Source organism: Dromiciops gliroides, chromosome 5 (assembly GCF_019393635.1).
Source record: "Dromiciops gliroides isolate mDroGli1 chromosome 5, mDroGli1.pri, whole genome shotgun sequence".
NCBI classification, from domain to species: Eukaryota; Metazoa; Chordata; class Mammalia; order Microbiotheria; family Microbiotheriidae; genus Dromiciops; species Dromiciops gliroides.
The window spans coordinates 45,661,757-45,674,146 of record NC_057865.1 but is presented as its reverse complement, the minus strand read 5'-3'; the positions used below and the strand labels follow the sequence as shown (position 1 = coordinate 45,674,146).

Genomic DNA, 12,390 nt, shown 5'->3' with positions numbered 1-12,390 from the left:
CACTGTGATTTTATGCTACCTAACCTCAACATAGGCAATCTTTCTATTCCTCCCCTCTTCTTTTCATATTCAGGAATCTTCCCTCATTATATTCTCTCTGATAATGGGATAGCCCTTCTCTTTGCCAAGGCCACCACCTCTATACTTACCGTTACTTCCATCCCCTCTCATCTTTTCCAGAAATTTGCCTTCACTATCAACCTCACTCTCTCTCTAATCTTCAATTTCTATTGGCCTCTTCCCAGCTGACTACAAACATACCCATCTATCCCCCATACTTAAAAAACCCCCACAACTCTCATTTGATCTGACCATTATCATTCTCTATTTCTCCTCCACTTCTCAGCTAAACTAATTGAAAGATCTATCTATCTAGACAAGTAAAATACGCCCCACCTCTCCTTCCTTTTAAACCCTCTACAATCTGGCTTCTGACTTCATCATTTCAATGAAGCCACCCTCTCCAAAATCATCATTGCTTCCTTAATTGCCAAATAAAATGCACTTTTCTTGATTTTCACTACTTGGGACCTCATTTCAACATTCAACATAGTTTATCAGCTTGTCCTCATGGATAGTGTCTCTAGGTCTGTATGATACCATTCTTTTGGTTTTCCTAAACACTCATCAGTAATGCCCAATAATCATGGATATCTTCCAAAGCTCTGTACTAGACCTATTACTTCATTTGGTGATTTCATTGACTCCATTGGTTCAAGGTTCATCTCTGTGTAGATGATTCCAAGATTTATGCATCTGTCTAATCTCTCTCCTGAGTTCCTGTATCACCATCTTCTTTTAGATGTCTCAATCTGGATGTCTTGTGGGCATCTCAAACAGAATTCATTATCTTTCCCCCAGCTCCAACCTCTATCAATCCTCCCTTCTCTTCACTTTACTCTTACTGTCAAGAGTACCACCATCCTCCCAGTCACCCAGGCTTTCGACCTTTGTGTCTTCCTCAACTCCTCACTCATACTTATCTCATGTATCCAGTCTGCTATTGTCTTGTCATTTCTACCTTTATAACATCTCTCATATATGTCCCCTTTCCACTTACACAGTCACTGTCCTCACTCTTGGACTACTCTTATAGGCTTTTGGTTGGTTTCTCTTGCTTCAAGTTTCTCCCCCTTCCAATCCATTTTCCACTTTGCTGCTAAAGGAATTTTTCTAAATGGTAGGTATGACCACGTTATCCCTTACTCCATAAATATCAAATGAAACAACATACATAGGGCTTTACAAACCTTGAAGCTCTATCTATCGAAATGCCACCTATCAGCCATAGAATCTTATGACTCCCTATTATCCCTGGGATCAGACATAAAGTCCTCTATCTAGCAACCACAGTTCTTGATAACCTGACCTCTTTCTACTCATTATTACAGAGTCTTATTACACTGGACAGTCCACCTCCACCAACCTACTTGCTGTTTTTCAAATACTACACTTTATCTCCCATCTCCAGGCCTTTTCTCTGACTGTTGCCCCTTGCCAAGAAGGTTCTACGCTCTCCCCTCTGCCTCGTAGTTGGCTTACTCTAAGCTCTACTCATGTCTCACCTGCTGCACACAGGTCTTTTCTTAATTCCCCAGTTACACGTGCCTTCCCCTCTGCGATTACCTTATATCTACTCTAAGTGTATCTTGAACGTGCCCAATTATTTACATATTTCCCCTTTTAGAAAGTGAACTCCTTTTGAGGGTAGGCACTGCATCTTGCTTTCTTTGAATCCTCAGTGCTTAGTGCCAGTCCTGGAAGAGACTAAGTTTTCCATAAATACTTGTTGATTGACCAACTGCCTAAATAGCTTGTGGCTTTGGAGAAATTGTATAGTATCCAAACCAGGCCTAAAGGCAGGGGAAAAAAGATGGGGGGGGGGATTTAGGCATCTCTCTTTCTCTACCCCAGTCATAAGAGTGTTTTGTTGTTTCTCCTTTGTTCTTGAAGAGGACCATGACATTGGGTGATGTCATGACTTGTGGTGAATTGGTTTTAAATGAAGGAGGACTATGCAAGGTCACCAACCTCACTCTCTCCTCCAGAGCCATCTGGGTCTAGTGGCAAGATATATATCAAGATGACTGGAGATGGCCCTTGATATTTTTAAGGAAATTGGGGTTAAGTGTGACTTGCCCAGGGTCACATGGCTAGTAAGTGTCTGACTTGATATTTGAACTCATGTCCTCCCAACTTCATGGCCAATGCTCTATCCACTGTGCCACCATTCAGGTCCTGAATTGATTGTACCCTCTGATCCTAATCATTATCATGACCTCCTCAGTCACTTATTCCTCTCCATTTCACTGTAGAAGAGAGCAGGGAAAGGAGAGCACATAGAATCATGAACCAACCATCCTGGTGTGAGGCGGGCCTATTAATGATCAAAATGGAATCCCAACTCCCACATTCCCATGCCCGCCGCTATCGTCTTTAACTGATTTGCTGTCCCTTTTAACCACATTTCTTTTTTTGACAAAGGTATTATTTTTGCTAATAATTGCAATGTCAAGAATGTCAAGAGATGTTTTATGGAAGAGATTTATTTTACCAATCCATCACTGCATGTTAACCAGTATGTTAAATTTCATTATTGTTAGACTGGAAATGAATATATGCTCCTCCACATGGTAGGGTGCTGTTATGTACATTTTGATATGTACAGGATATAGAATTATTCAATTTCATAGCTGCAAGTTACAACTAAGGGCTATTTGCTTTAATTTATTATGCTTTGATCTGCTCTTGTTTAATTTTACATGTGACTTCTTGAAAAGCCATTAAGATCATAGATTTATAGCTGGAAGGGCCAAAGACATCATTTAGTTCAAATTGATCATTTCACTAATGTGGAAACTGAGATCCAGAGAGCTTCAGTAATTAACTCAGAGTCACATGGAGAATAATGACAGAGCTAGGACTTGCTAGAGTCCTGACTCCAACTTTACTATGTTCCCTCCTGAAATGTGAGTAGTGGGGAATACCAGTTATTCCTTTCTCATAAAATAGGGTAAATATTCAATTATAAACAAATTGAGCTATGTCATATTCATTTTTTTTTTTGGTTTTGTTTTTTTGGTGGGGTAATGGGGGTTAAGTGACTTGCCCAGGGTCACACAGCCAGTGTCAAGTGTCTAGGCTGAATTTGAATTCAGGTCCTCCTGACTCCAGTGCCGGTGCTCTATCCATTGTGCCACCTAGCTGCCCCTGTCATATTCATTTTTGAATTTGTCCTTTTATAGTTTCTTGGTCATGTAACTTGGAGGAAAACATAATTTTTATTCTTTAGTATGGTTTGTTTTCTAATAAGTCTGCATATTACATATTAATCTTTAATTCTTATCACCATAATAATGGGATTTAGAAATTGAAAGGATCTTATAGATAATTTTTAGTCTAATAATTAACGAGGTAGATAATTGAGGTTTTTAGTCTAAATCCTTCATTTTACCGGCAGAGAAACTAAGGTGCAAAGAGGACAAATGACTGGTAAATTTTGAAATTTTCTTTATTTTCATTTGGTTAGCTGTCGGTTGTTTCTTTTTTAAAGAGATAACTTTTAAACTCACGTAGTTAGAAAACAAACTTCAATATTTGACTAATAAGTAGTATGCTTGAATAGTTGATTCTATAATATGTTGACACATATAAAAGCCATGCAGATGCTGTCTACGTTATCAATTGGACCCTGAATCTCTGAACTGGGAAAGTTTCTCCAGACTTTTAGGAATAACCCCTATTTTGCTTATTTTGTTCTCTAATCTAAGGAAATTCCTGGGAATTCAGTTCAGAATAGGTCATACCTGGGGAGCTCACCCCAGGTTAAACTTGAGCTGTTCCTAGTTGGGGATCCCCTTTTCTAGAAGTTGCTTTGATGGCACAGTATGTGGATATAAAAGAAATCTGTTCCTTGGGGGTGGAGGATATGGCTTGTAAGCTATGCCAAGAAAATACATGATATTCAGCCCAGAAAAACAACAAATCAAAAACAAATAAGCAAAAACAACAACAAAGCAAAACTATGTTCTCCACCACCAAATAAGCCTCTTAGATTTATTCAGTGGTAGGAGGTAGCAATACTAAATTCCCTTCATTCTCCAAGGTCTTCCCCTGAGGTCAATACAATGTAAAGACTCTTGGACATGTAATCAAGAGATCCTCGACTTCAAATACTGAATCTGTTCCCTTACTCATTCCATGACACAAAGCAAAGCAAAGTAGATAAATTTCCCGTGCCTCTGTTTCTTCCTCATCTGCAAATGAAGAACAAATAACTGAAAGTTAAGTATGAGAAATAGATAAAAATGACATTGCCACCAACTCTAATCATTTTTCTCTTGAAGCTGAAGCAATATAAATTAATTGCCACCACAAGAAGACCAAAAGACCCCTGAAAAAGTATCTTTTTTCAGCAAACATCTGACTGACTAGTCAGATGGAGAGAGGTGGCTGCCTGCCTGGGGCTGCTACAATGGGAAAGATTACAAACTTCTTTTTAAAATCTTATGAAGAAGGATGAGAAGGCAGTTATGAGCCATATCTTCTCATAAAGCTAAGAGAAGCAAGGGAAGCCAAAACCAATTTAAACAAAGCTTATCAAAATATCTAACTCAACAAAGTCATCCCAAGGATGTTCAAGAATAAAAACAGAAACAGGACAACAGCAACAAGAAAAACCCAACAAATATTTTATTTTTTAATTTTTAAACATTTTTTTTTTTGCGGGGCAATGGGGGTTAAGTGACTTGCCCAGGGTCACACAGCTAGTAAGTGTCAAGTGTCTGAGACTGGACTTGAACTCAGGTACTCCTGAATCCAGGGCCGGTGCTTTATCCACTGCGCCACCTAGCCGCCCCACATTTTTAAACATTTTTAATGTTTTTTCTTTTTTTAACAAATATTACATAAAACAACCATTTTCTGGTCAGTTTGACTAGAGTTTTTAAAGATTTTATAAAAGGGAGAATTGTATAATAGCATTGTAGCCAGGGTGCCCTAAGCTTTAAATGCCAAGAAGAGGGGGTTGTATTTTATTCTAGAAGCAATGGTACACCATGGGAGTTTATTCAGCCGGGGCATGACGAAGTCAAACCTGTGCTTTGGGAATATCACTTTGGCAGATGAGTAGAAGATGGATTGGAGAGGAGAGAATCTTGAAGCAGGGAGAACAGTTAGAAGGCTACTGCAATAGCCCAGACAATGAGAGCTGTTGAATTAGGAGGGTTGCCCTGTGAGAGAAGAAGCCAAAGTTTGATAATTAGAATGTTAAGTTCCTTGAGAACAAGGACTATTTCTCTTTTTAACTTGGTTTAAGGGCCTAGCAAAGAACCTTGGCGTTAAGATCAACTTAATAAATGTTTGCTGGATTGCATTGTTTGGAACTAATGAAGTTGGCCTTGCTTTGGAACAAGTACTTAACAGAATCATTGCATAGCAATGCCCCAACCTCTCTCAGTGTAGAAACTCATTGCGGGCATCTCTGATGAGTCGCCTTATAGCCTCAGTTTAGAGGTTTTTATCTCATTATTTTACTGTCAGTGGCATTGTGAGGCAGCTCTAAATTCTTAGAAAGTTACTCTACTTATTAAGTAAAAATCTGACGGCGACTGTAGCAAGTCAAGAAATATTGCCAAATTGGAAGGGACATGAGAAATTTAAAACTGTGGCCAAAAGGAATCCTAAGCAATTCAAGGTCAGAGCCTGGGACAAAACTGAGTTGCGGAGGTTGAGACTCCTAGTAGGGTTATAGCGAAAAAAAAATAAAAAACTCATGGAACTAGGAGCATGAAGTATTTGAAACAGGCACTTTGGCTTCAGTTGAGTTGCTTGTTCTATGGCTTCAAGCCTTGCCCAGGTTCTTAATCCCATTTAACTCATTATTGTTGAGTACAAATGCCCTTCTTAAGGATGTCATGGAAGGGTATGCTGGATGCTTTGCTGTGTCCCAATCTAGTGACCATGTAAGAGAGACAGAGACAGAGAGACAGAGACAGAATCAGAGACAGAGACACATGGAGTGACAGATTCATAGGCACAGGGAAAGAGAGAGACGGAGAGGCAAAGACAGAGAGAACACTATAGAATCTTCACAGTGTAATACAATACTTTTTCTCTCAAGCCATGAAATTTGTTTTTTATGCAGGTTCAGGATTAAAAGATATCTCCTCTTCTAAAAGAAATTGTAACCAAGATGGTTAATCCAGAATGTCACATAAGTTAAGATAATATAAAAATTTTATATAAGTCATTTATTCTCTCTTGTCCTTAGTGTTCTTGGCTATAAAATGAGCTGATTGGACTAGATTATCTCTAAGGTTCTTTTCAGCTCCAAATCAAAAAATTCTAGGGAGGTACCAAAAAAAAAAAAAAAAAAAGCAAAACCCTATTGTGACTTAAGAACAAATCATTCCCAAACTACTTGAGATATTGGAATTCTGGGCTCCTGGCCAGTGACAAAATGAAGATAATGATAGCTTAGGAGAATTAATTTGTCTGAGAGACTTGCCAATCTGGTTCAGAAGAGGACTTCCAACTGAAAAATGAGGAATTTGCCCAGGGTCACATAGTTACTAAATATCAGAGACAAGATTTGAACTCTGGTCTTCCATTTAGTTTCTTAGCTGACTGTAAAGGGAGGCCTGATTAAGAGGGATGAAACCTTCTTAAGAACCCTATAGAAATGAGCTGTGACCAAAGTAAAAAACAGCAAGGAGAACTGGAGGTAATAGAGACAGAACAAGGTGTCTATATGTCTGAAGAGTGATGACATGCCTCATCTCTCAGCATTGCCTGACTATCTCCAAATCTCAAGGGTTTGGTTCTGAATTATTTTATTAGCTCTAGCTGTGATAGCTCATGCATAGAAATCATTTTGCAGTTTTCAGCAAAATTCTGTGAGCTAGCTAGGGCAAGTCTCATTATCCCTATTTTATAGATAAAAAAAACCGAGATTCAGAGGAGTTATGGGACAAAGTGGTAGATCAGGGAGCCAGCTTAGGAATCCAACTCCTTTGCTCTCGGATCCATTGCTCTTTCTCCAACACCGCCACTGATTAGATTTGCTTGAGGCCCAGCCCTCTGGTGTGCAGATCAGTCCCCAACCTCTGTCTGAATGAGAGTATCACCACTTCAGAGCCTCAAAGAAAGTCTAAACTCTGACAATACTTTTAGAATCGTAGAGATTACAGTGGTGGTAACTCTTCATTTAAAACTCTCTAAAGAAGTTGTCAAATTCTGAGGGTCACGATCTGATTCGACAAAAATTAACTTCATTTCAGGAGCAGCTAGGTGGTGCAGTGGATAAAGCACTGGCCCTGGAGTCAGGAGGACCTGAGTTCAAATTCGGCCTCAGACATTTGACACTCGCTGGGTGACCCTGGGCAAGTCATTTAACCCCAAGTGCCTCACCAAATAAATAAATAAATAAACTTATTTTCCAGTTTCTATAATGGTTTTGGTGGATGTTTTTTTTTCTTTTAATGGTACTATTCTTATCCTGTCAATTAATAAAGAAAAAGTTCTGGCCTTTTCGTTCCAGGCATTTGTCTTAGATGGAAAATACTGTTGCAGATCATCTAGGAATGGCTCTTAAACAGCCCGTATATCCATACCCAGAGATAAATGTTTGCCTAACACTAAAAGGGGATAGAGGTAGCTATTAAGCTCCAAACCTGAGAATCCAAGAGCCAATGTGGAAAATAGTCATTTTGAGGAATGGCACATCTATCCAGCATCAAGGTTGAACATTGAGCCTGGTCATCTCAGGGGTGCTGATGTGTGTTATCTCATTGTCTAATTTTGCAAAAGAAAGTCCATATAAAGGCAATACTGAAAACTAATTTTTAAAAACTGCTTGGATTAGCATAGACCACCAACATGGCAACTCATGGGCCCAGCAGAACATCAAACCCTTTTGGTAACTTTGGACTTCAAAGGATTTGCACTTACTGGTTCTTTCCCATTTTGCCAATGGAGTTTCATTTCAATATTGGTGAATTATCAGTCTTATTACAAGGAGACTGAGACTCTGTGAGAATAAATGATAGCAATTTCCTGGCTTTTAGATTTGGACATATGTAACTCACATAAATAAGGGTCCATTTTTAAAACAACCATATGTTATTGATTTATTATTATTAGAATTGGTTTAGTGGTTAGAGGACTTGATTCAGAGTGAGGAAGACTGTCCTGCTGCTGACATATACTGGCTAGCTGACCCTGGCCAAGTTATTGAAACCCTCAGTGGCCCTATGCAATTTATAGATTATCAATAACGGCACAGTTCCTGATGCCTATGGGTAGAGAGAAATTCCCTTATCTAGGATCTCCTATGCCAACAGAATCACATGACTGAATAGTAATGACATGGCTGCCGATGCTTAGTAAGCTGTGTGGTCCTCAGCAAGTTGTTTAACCTCTGTTTGCCTCAGTTTCCTCATCTGTAAAATGGGGATAATAATCACCCCTACCTCCCTGGGTGGTTGTGAGGACCAAATGAGATAATAATTGGAAAGCACTCAGCACAATACCTGGCAGAGAGTAAGCACTATATAAATTTTAGCTGTCATCATTATTAAACAATATTTGCCTTCAATACTTCATTGTGCTTCGGAGGTGACCTTAAAGACGGTTTCAGCCAGAGTCCAATCTCTTCCTGATCCTGCCAAGTTGAAAAGGCCTTGAATATGAATTCCAGCAAAGTCTTTTGTCTGAGGACCTGCCCAGTCTCCATAACCTTGAAGAGTTTCATTACCTAAAAGGGGAGCCAATAGGTAATAGATTCTTCTGTGATCCTGATAACTCAAGAAAACCATCTCCTGGTTCATACAGGAGTTTCCCTTGCATCGGTGAATGCGGGGCGTTCACATACCATTGATATAATAGATAATTTAAATTATTTTAGGATTTAATTTAAATTATAGGAAGTGCAGGGTCTTAAGCTGTTCAAGCTGTTAAAATTCTGCTAAAAGTTTTGGGACACTGTTTAAGTTGCAAAACTAATAGGAGCTCACATTTATATAGTACTCTATATAACACTTCCATTTGATCTGTATGATTGTATTATAATTAGCATTACCTCCCCATTTTATGGAGGGGTAAACTAAGCTTCAGAGAATTTAAGTGACTTGCCCAAAGTCACATAGGTTATAAGCAGCAAAGTCAATACTCGAACCCAGGTCCTCAGACTCTATCCAATGTTCTTTCTACTGGGGCTGTTCCCCTTCCATTTTAGGCAGAAAGAAAATGTTGCAGCAGAAAAAACCAAAACACACTCTTTTAGGATGATGAATGCCATGACCAGGAGAACTTGGCAGAAGGAATAAATACTTGTTGTTAAACTTCTTTTAATTAAGAAGGCTTCATAATCGTTTGAATACAGCCCTTTCCTCTTCCTTTAACCATGTCCAACTGTATAAATATTTTTCTAAGTACTCCTACTACAATGAGAGTTCAAGTGTTTCTTTGGCAGGCTCCCTCAGATCAAACTCAGGAAGACCAAGCTTAAGAAACATGGGACATTGCATCCAGGGTCAAAATTAAGGGCCACTTTTCACATTTGTACCATTTCAGGAATGTCTCTTGATTTTTTTTTTTCCACTGGAGAGGACAGACTTCTGTGGGTAGGGTAGTATCAAAAGAGTCATTTCCCTCAGATAATTTATAATTTAAAAATCTGTCCACACTGATAAAGGGAGGACGTGCTAAGGTCAGGAATCCATTAGGGCTAGAGTTTACTTGACCTTTTTACCTCGAACATCATTTTTCAAATGGACCATTTAAACTATAGAAAGCTATGCTCTCTGCCATCAAATAATGTTGTTTCCTAACACTTATGAGACTGGGCTAGAGCCTACAGAAAGCAATTTAAACAGAAATAACCTTTTCTAGGGCAGTATGGGTAGAGTGGGTAAGATGGACCAGGAGAGCTGAAGGCAAATATTGTTTAATAATGATGACAGCTAAAATTTATATAGTGCTTACTCTCTGCCAGGTATTGTGCTGAGTGCTTTCCAATTATTATCTCATTTGGTCCTCACAACCACCCAGGGAGGTAGGGGTGATTATTATCCCCATTTTACAGATGAGGAAACTGAGGCAAACAGAGGTTAAACAACTTGCTGAGGACCACACAGCTTACTAAATATCTGAGGCCAAATTCAAATTCAGAGCTTCCGGACTCCATCCTAGCACTCTATGCACCACCGGACTCCAGCCGCCCTCTTTCACCTTTTTACCTCTGTCTAATAATTGATTTTACCATTTTCCACAAAGGTTCCCCCAAAGACTTGAAGCTCCCGCTTTAGGAAACGCCGCTTTGCCATGAATTCATTTTTAATGTCTCATTTGCTCAGGTGATAGGGATATGCCTTTATGTCTAGAGGGAAAATGATAACTTAGTGATGATATTCTGCTTGGATTGGGTCTGTCGCTTCCTAAGTAAGATACCAGTAATTAACGGTGAATCCTGCTTAAGGTGAAAGGCCATTTGGACCTTAAAGGAACAGCAGCTTCGGTCCCGCAGCGGGAGCACAGAACGCAGAGCCCAGGGTCAGTGCGGGGGTCCGTCCACGGTCGATCATGAGCCCGGCCCCCGGCCGCTCGCTGGCCACCGCCAGCACCCCCGGCAGAGCCAAGCTCACGCACCCCGGGAAGGCCATTCTGGCGGGCGGCTTGGCCGGAGGCATCGAGATTTGTATCACCTTCCCCACAGAGTATGTGAAGACGCAGCTGCAGCTGGACGAGAAGGCCAACCCCCCTCGCTACCGCGGCATTGCGGACTGTGTGCTGCAGACGGTTCGCAGCCACGGGGTCCTGGGCCTCTACCGCGGCTTGGGCTCCCTGCTGTGCGGCTCCATCCCCAAGGTAGCCGTCAGGTTTGGCATGTTCGAGTTTCTCAGTAACCGCATGAAGGACGCCCAGGGCCGGCTGAACGCCCCCCGAGGGCTGCTCTGCGGGCTGGGGGCCGGCGTGGTCGAGGCCATGGTGGTCGTGTGCCCCATGGAGACCATCAAGGTGAAGCTGATCCACGACCAGTGCTTGGCCCGGCCCAGGTACGGGAGCTTCTTCCACGGCGTGAGGACCATCGTCCAGGAGCAGGGCCTGAAGGGCATCTACCAGGGCCTCACAGCCACGGTGCTGAAGCAGGGCTCCAACCAGGCCATCCGCTTCTTCGTCATGATCTCCCTCCGCAACTGGTACCGGGGAGATGACCCCAACAAGCCCATGAACCCCGTTGTCACCGGGGTGTTCGGGGCCATGGCCGGTGCGGCCAGCGTCTTCGGAAACGCGCCGCTGGATGTGATCAAGACCCGGATGCAGGGCTTGGAGGCCCACAGGTACAGGAGCACCTGGCACTGCAGCTACCAGATCCTGAAGCACGAGGGGCCCAAGGCCTTCTACAAGGGCACTGTGCCCCGCCTGACCCGGGTTTGCATGGACGTGGCCATCGTCTTTATCATCTATGACGAAGTGGTCAAGTTTCTCAACAAAATCTGGAAGACGGACTGAAGTGCGAAGTGGCTGGAGGGCCCTGAGGCCCAATGGACTGGCCTGGGGAGGACGAGAGGCCGGAGGCGTGTTGGGCCGATCCGAGGCCTACCCACACTTAACCTATTCCCCAGAGCCTCGTCCCTGCTCCTGGGCGGCCAGGGCCCCGGGCTTCCCCGAGAAGCGGAGGCTCAGCTGGGCCGGCCTTAATACACCCACCCTTTGGCTTCTGCCCTGCTTCTCTTTGCCCCCTGGTGCCCCATCATTCTTCCAAGACATCCTAGGGAAAGGGTTCTCATGATTCCAGTGTGACTTGTGCCAAACAAATCTAGTTCAGTGTTTTCTGTCGTGTCTGACTTGTGTGTTCCATGTATTCTGTTTGTGTCTGGTGTGTGTGTGTTCACTGCTGGCTCTACCCCCATCTTCCACAACCACCAATAACTCCATGCCTTTTACTCTACAGGCTTCCCTTTGGTGGAGGCAGGGGTCTCCCCCCAAGTAAATGGGGTATGCCTATGCCTGGCAGAGATTGGGGATGCTTCCCAGGACCCAACCTTCTCTTTTCCTGGGCCTTGTTTAGGCCACAAAGAGAGAGAGATCCCAGCCCCCTCCTCACAACTCCACACTCCAAAGCTACCTTGGGGGTCCAGCCTCACTGGATAGCCCCCAAAGCCATCGGTGCTCTTATCCTGGGCCTGTGGGAGTCCCTATCGCTCTGGGTTGGAGGGGGCCAGGTCAAGCCACACGTCATGGGACCAAGGTCTGTGTTTGTGCTGGGGGTGGGGGGAATAGGGGGGAAGCAGATAGGGTCTGCAGCCCAAACAGGACAGACCCCTATTTCGGAGCCTGGATCTTCAACCCCAAACCCACTTGCTGCCATGCTCTCAGGTTTTCCAAACA

At 42.5% G+C, this 12,390-nt stretch overlaps 2 protein-coding genes across 3 annotated transcripts in view; both read left to right on the top strand.

Annotated features, from left to right (window-relative positions):
- LOC122729861 (myosin VIIA and Rab interacting protein) overlaps positions 1-12,390 on the top strand; it is a 441,763-nt gene that overhangs the window by 85,128 nt on the left and 344,245 nt on the right. The gene's annotated exons all lie outside the window — the stretch shown is intronic.
- Positions 10,582-11,511, top strand: LOC122729806 (tricarboxylate transport protein, mitochondrial-like). Its single transcript, XM_043968882.1, has one exon. The coding sequence runs from the start codon at positions 10,582-10,584 to the stop codon at positions 11,509-11,511; it is 930 nt and encodes a 309-aa protein (XP_043824817.1).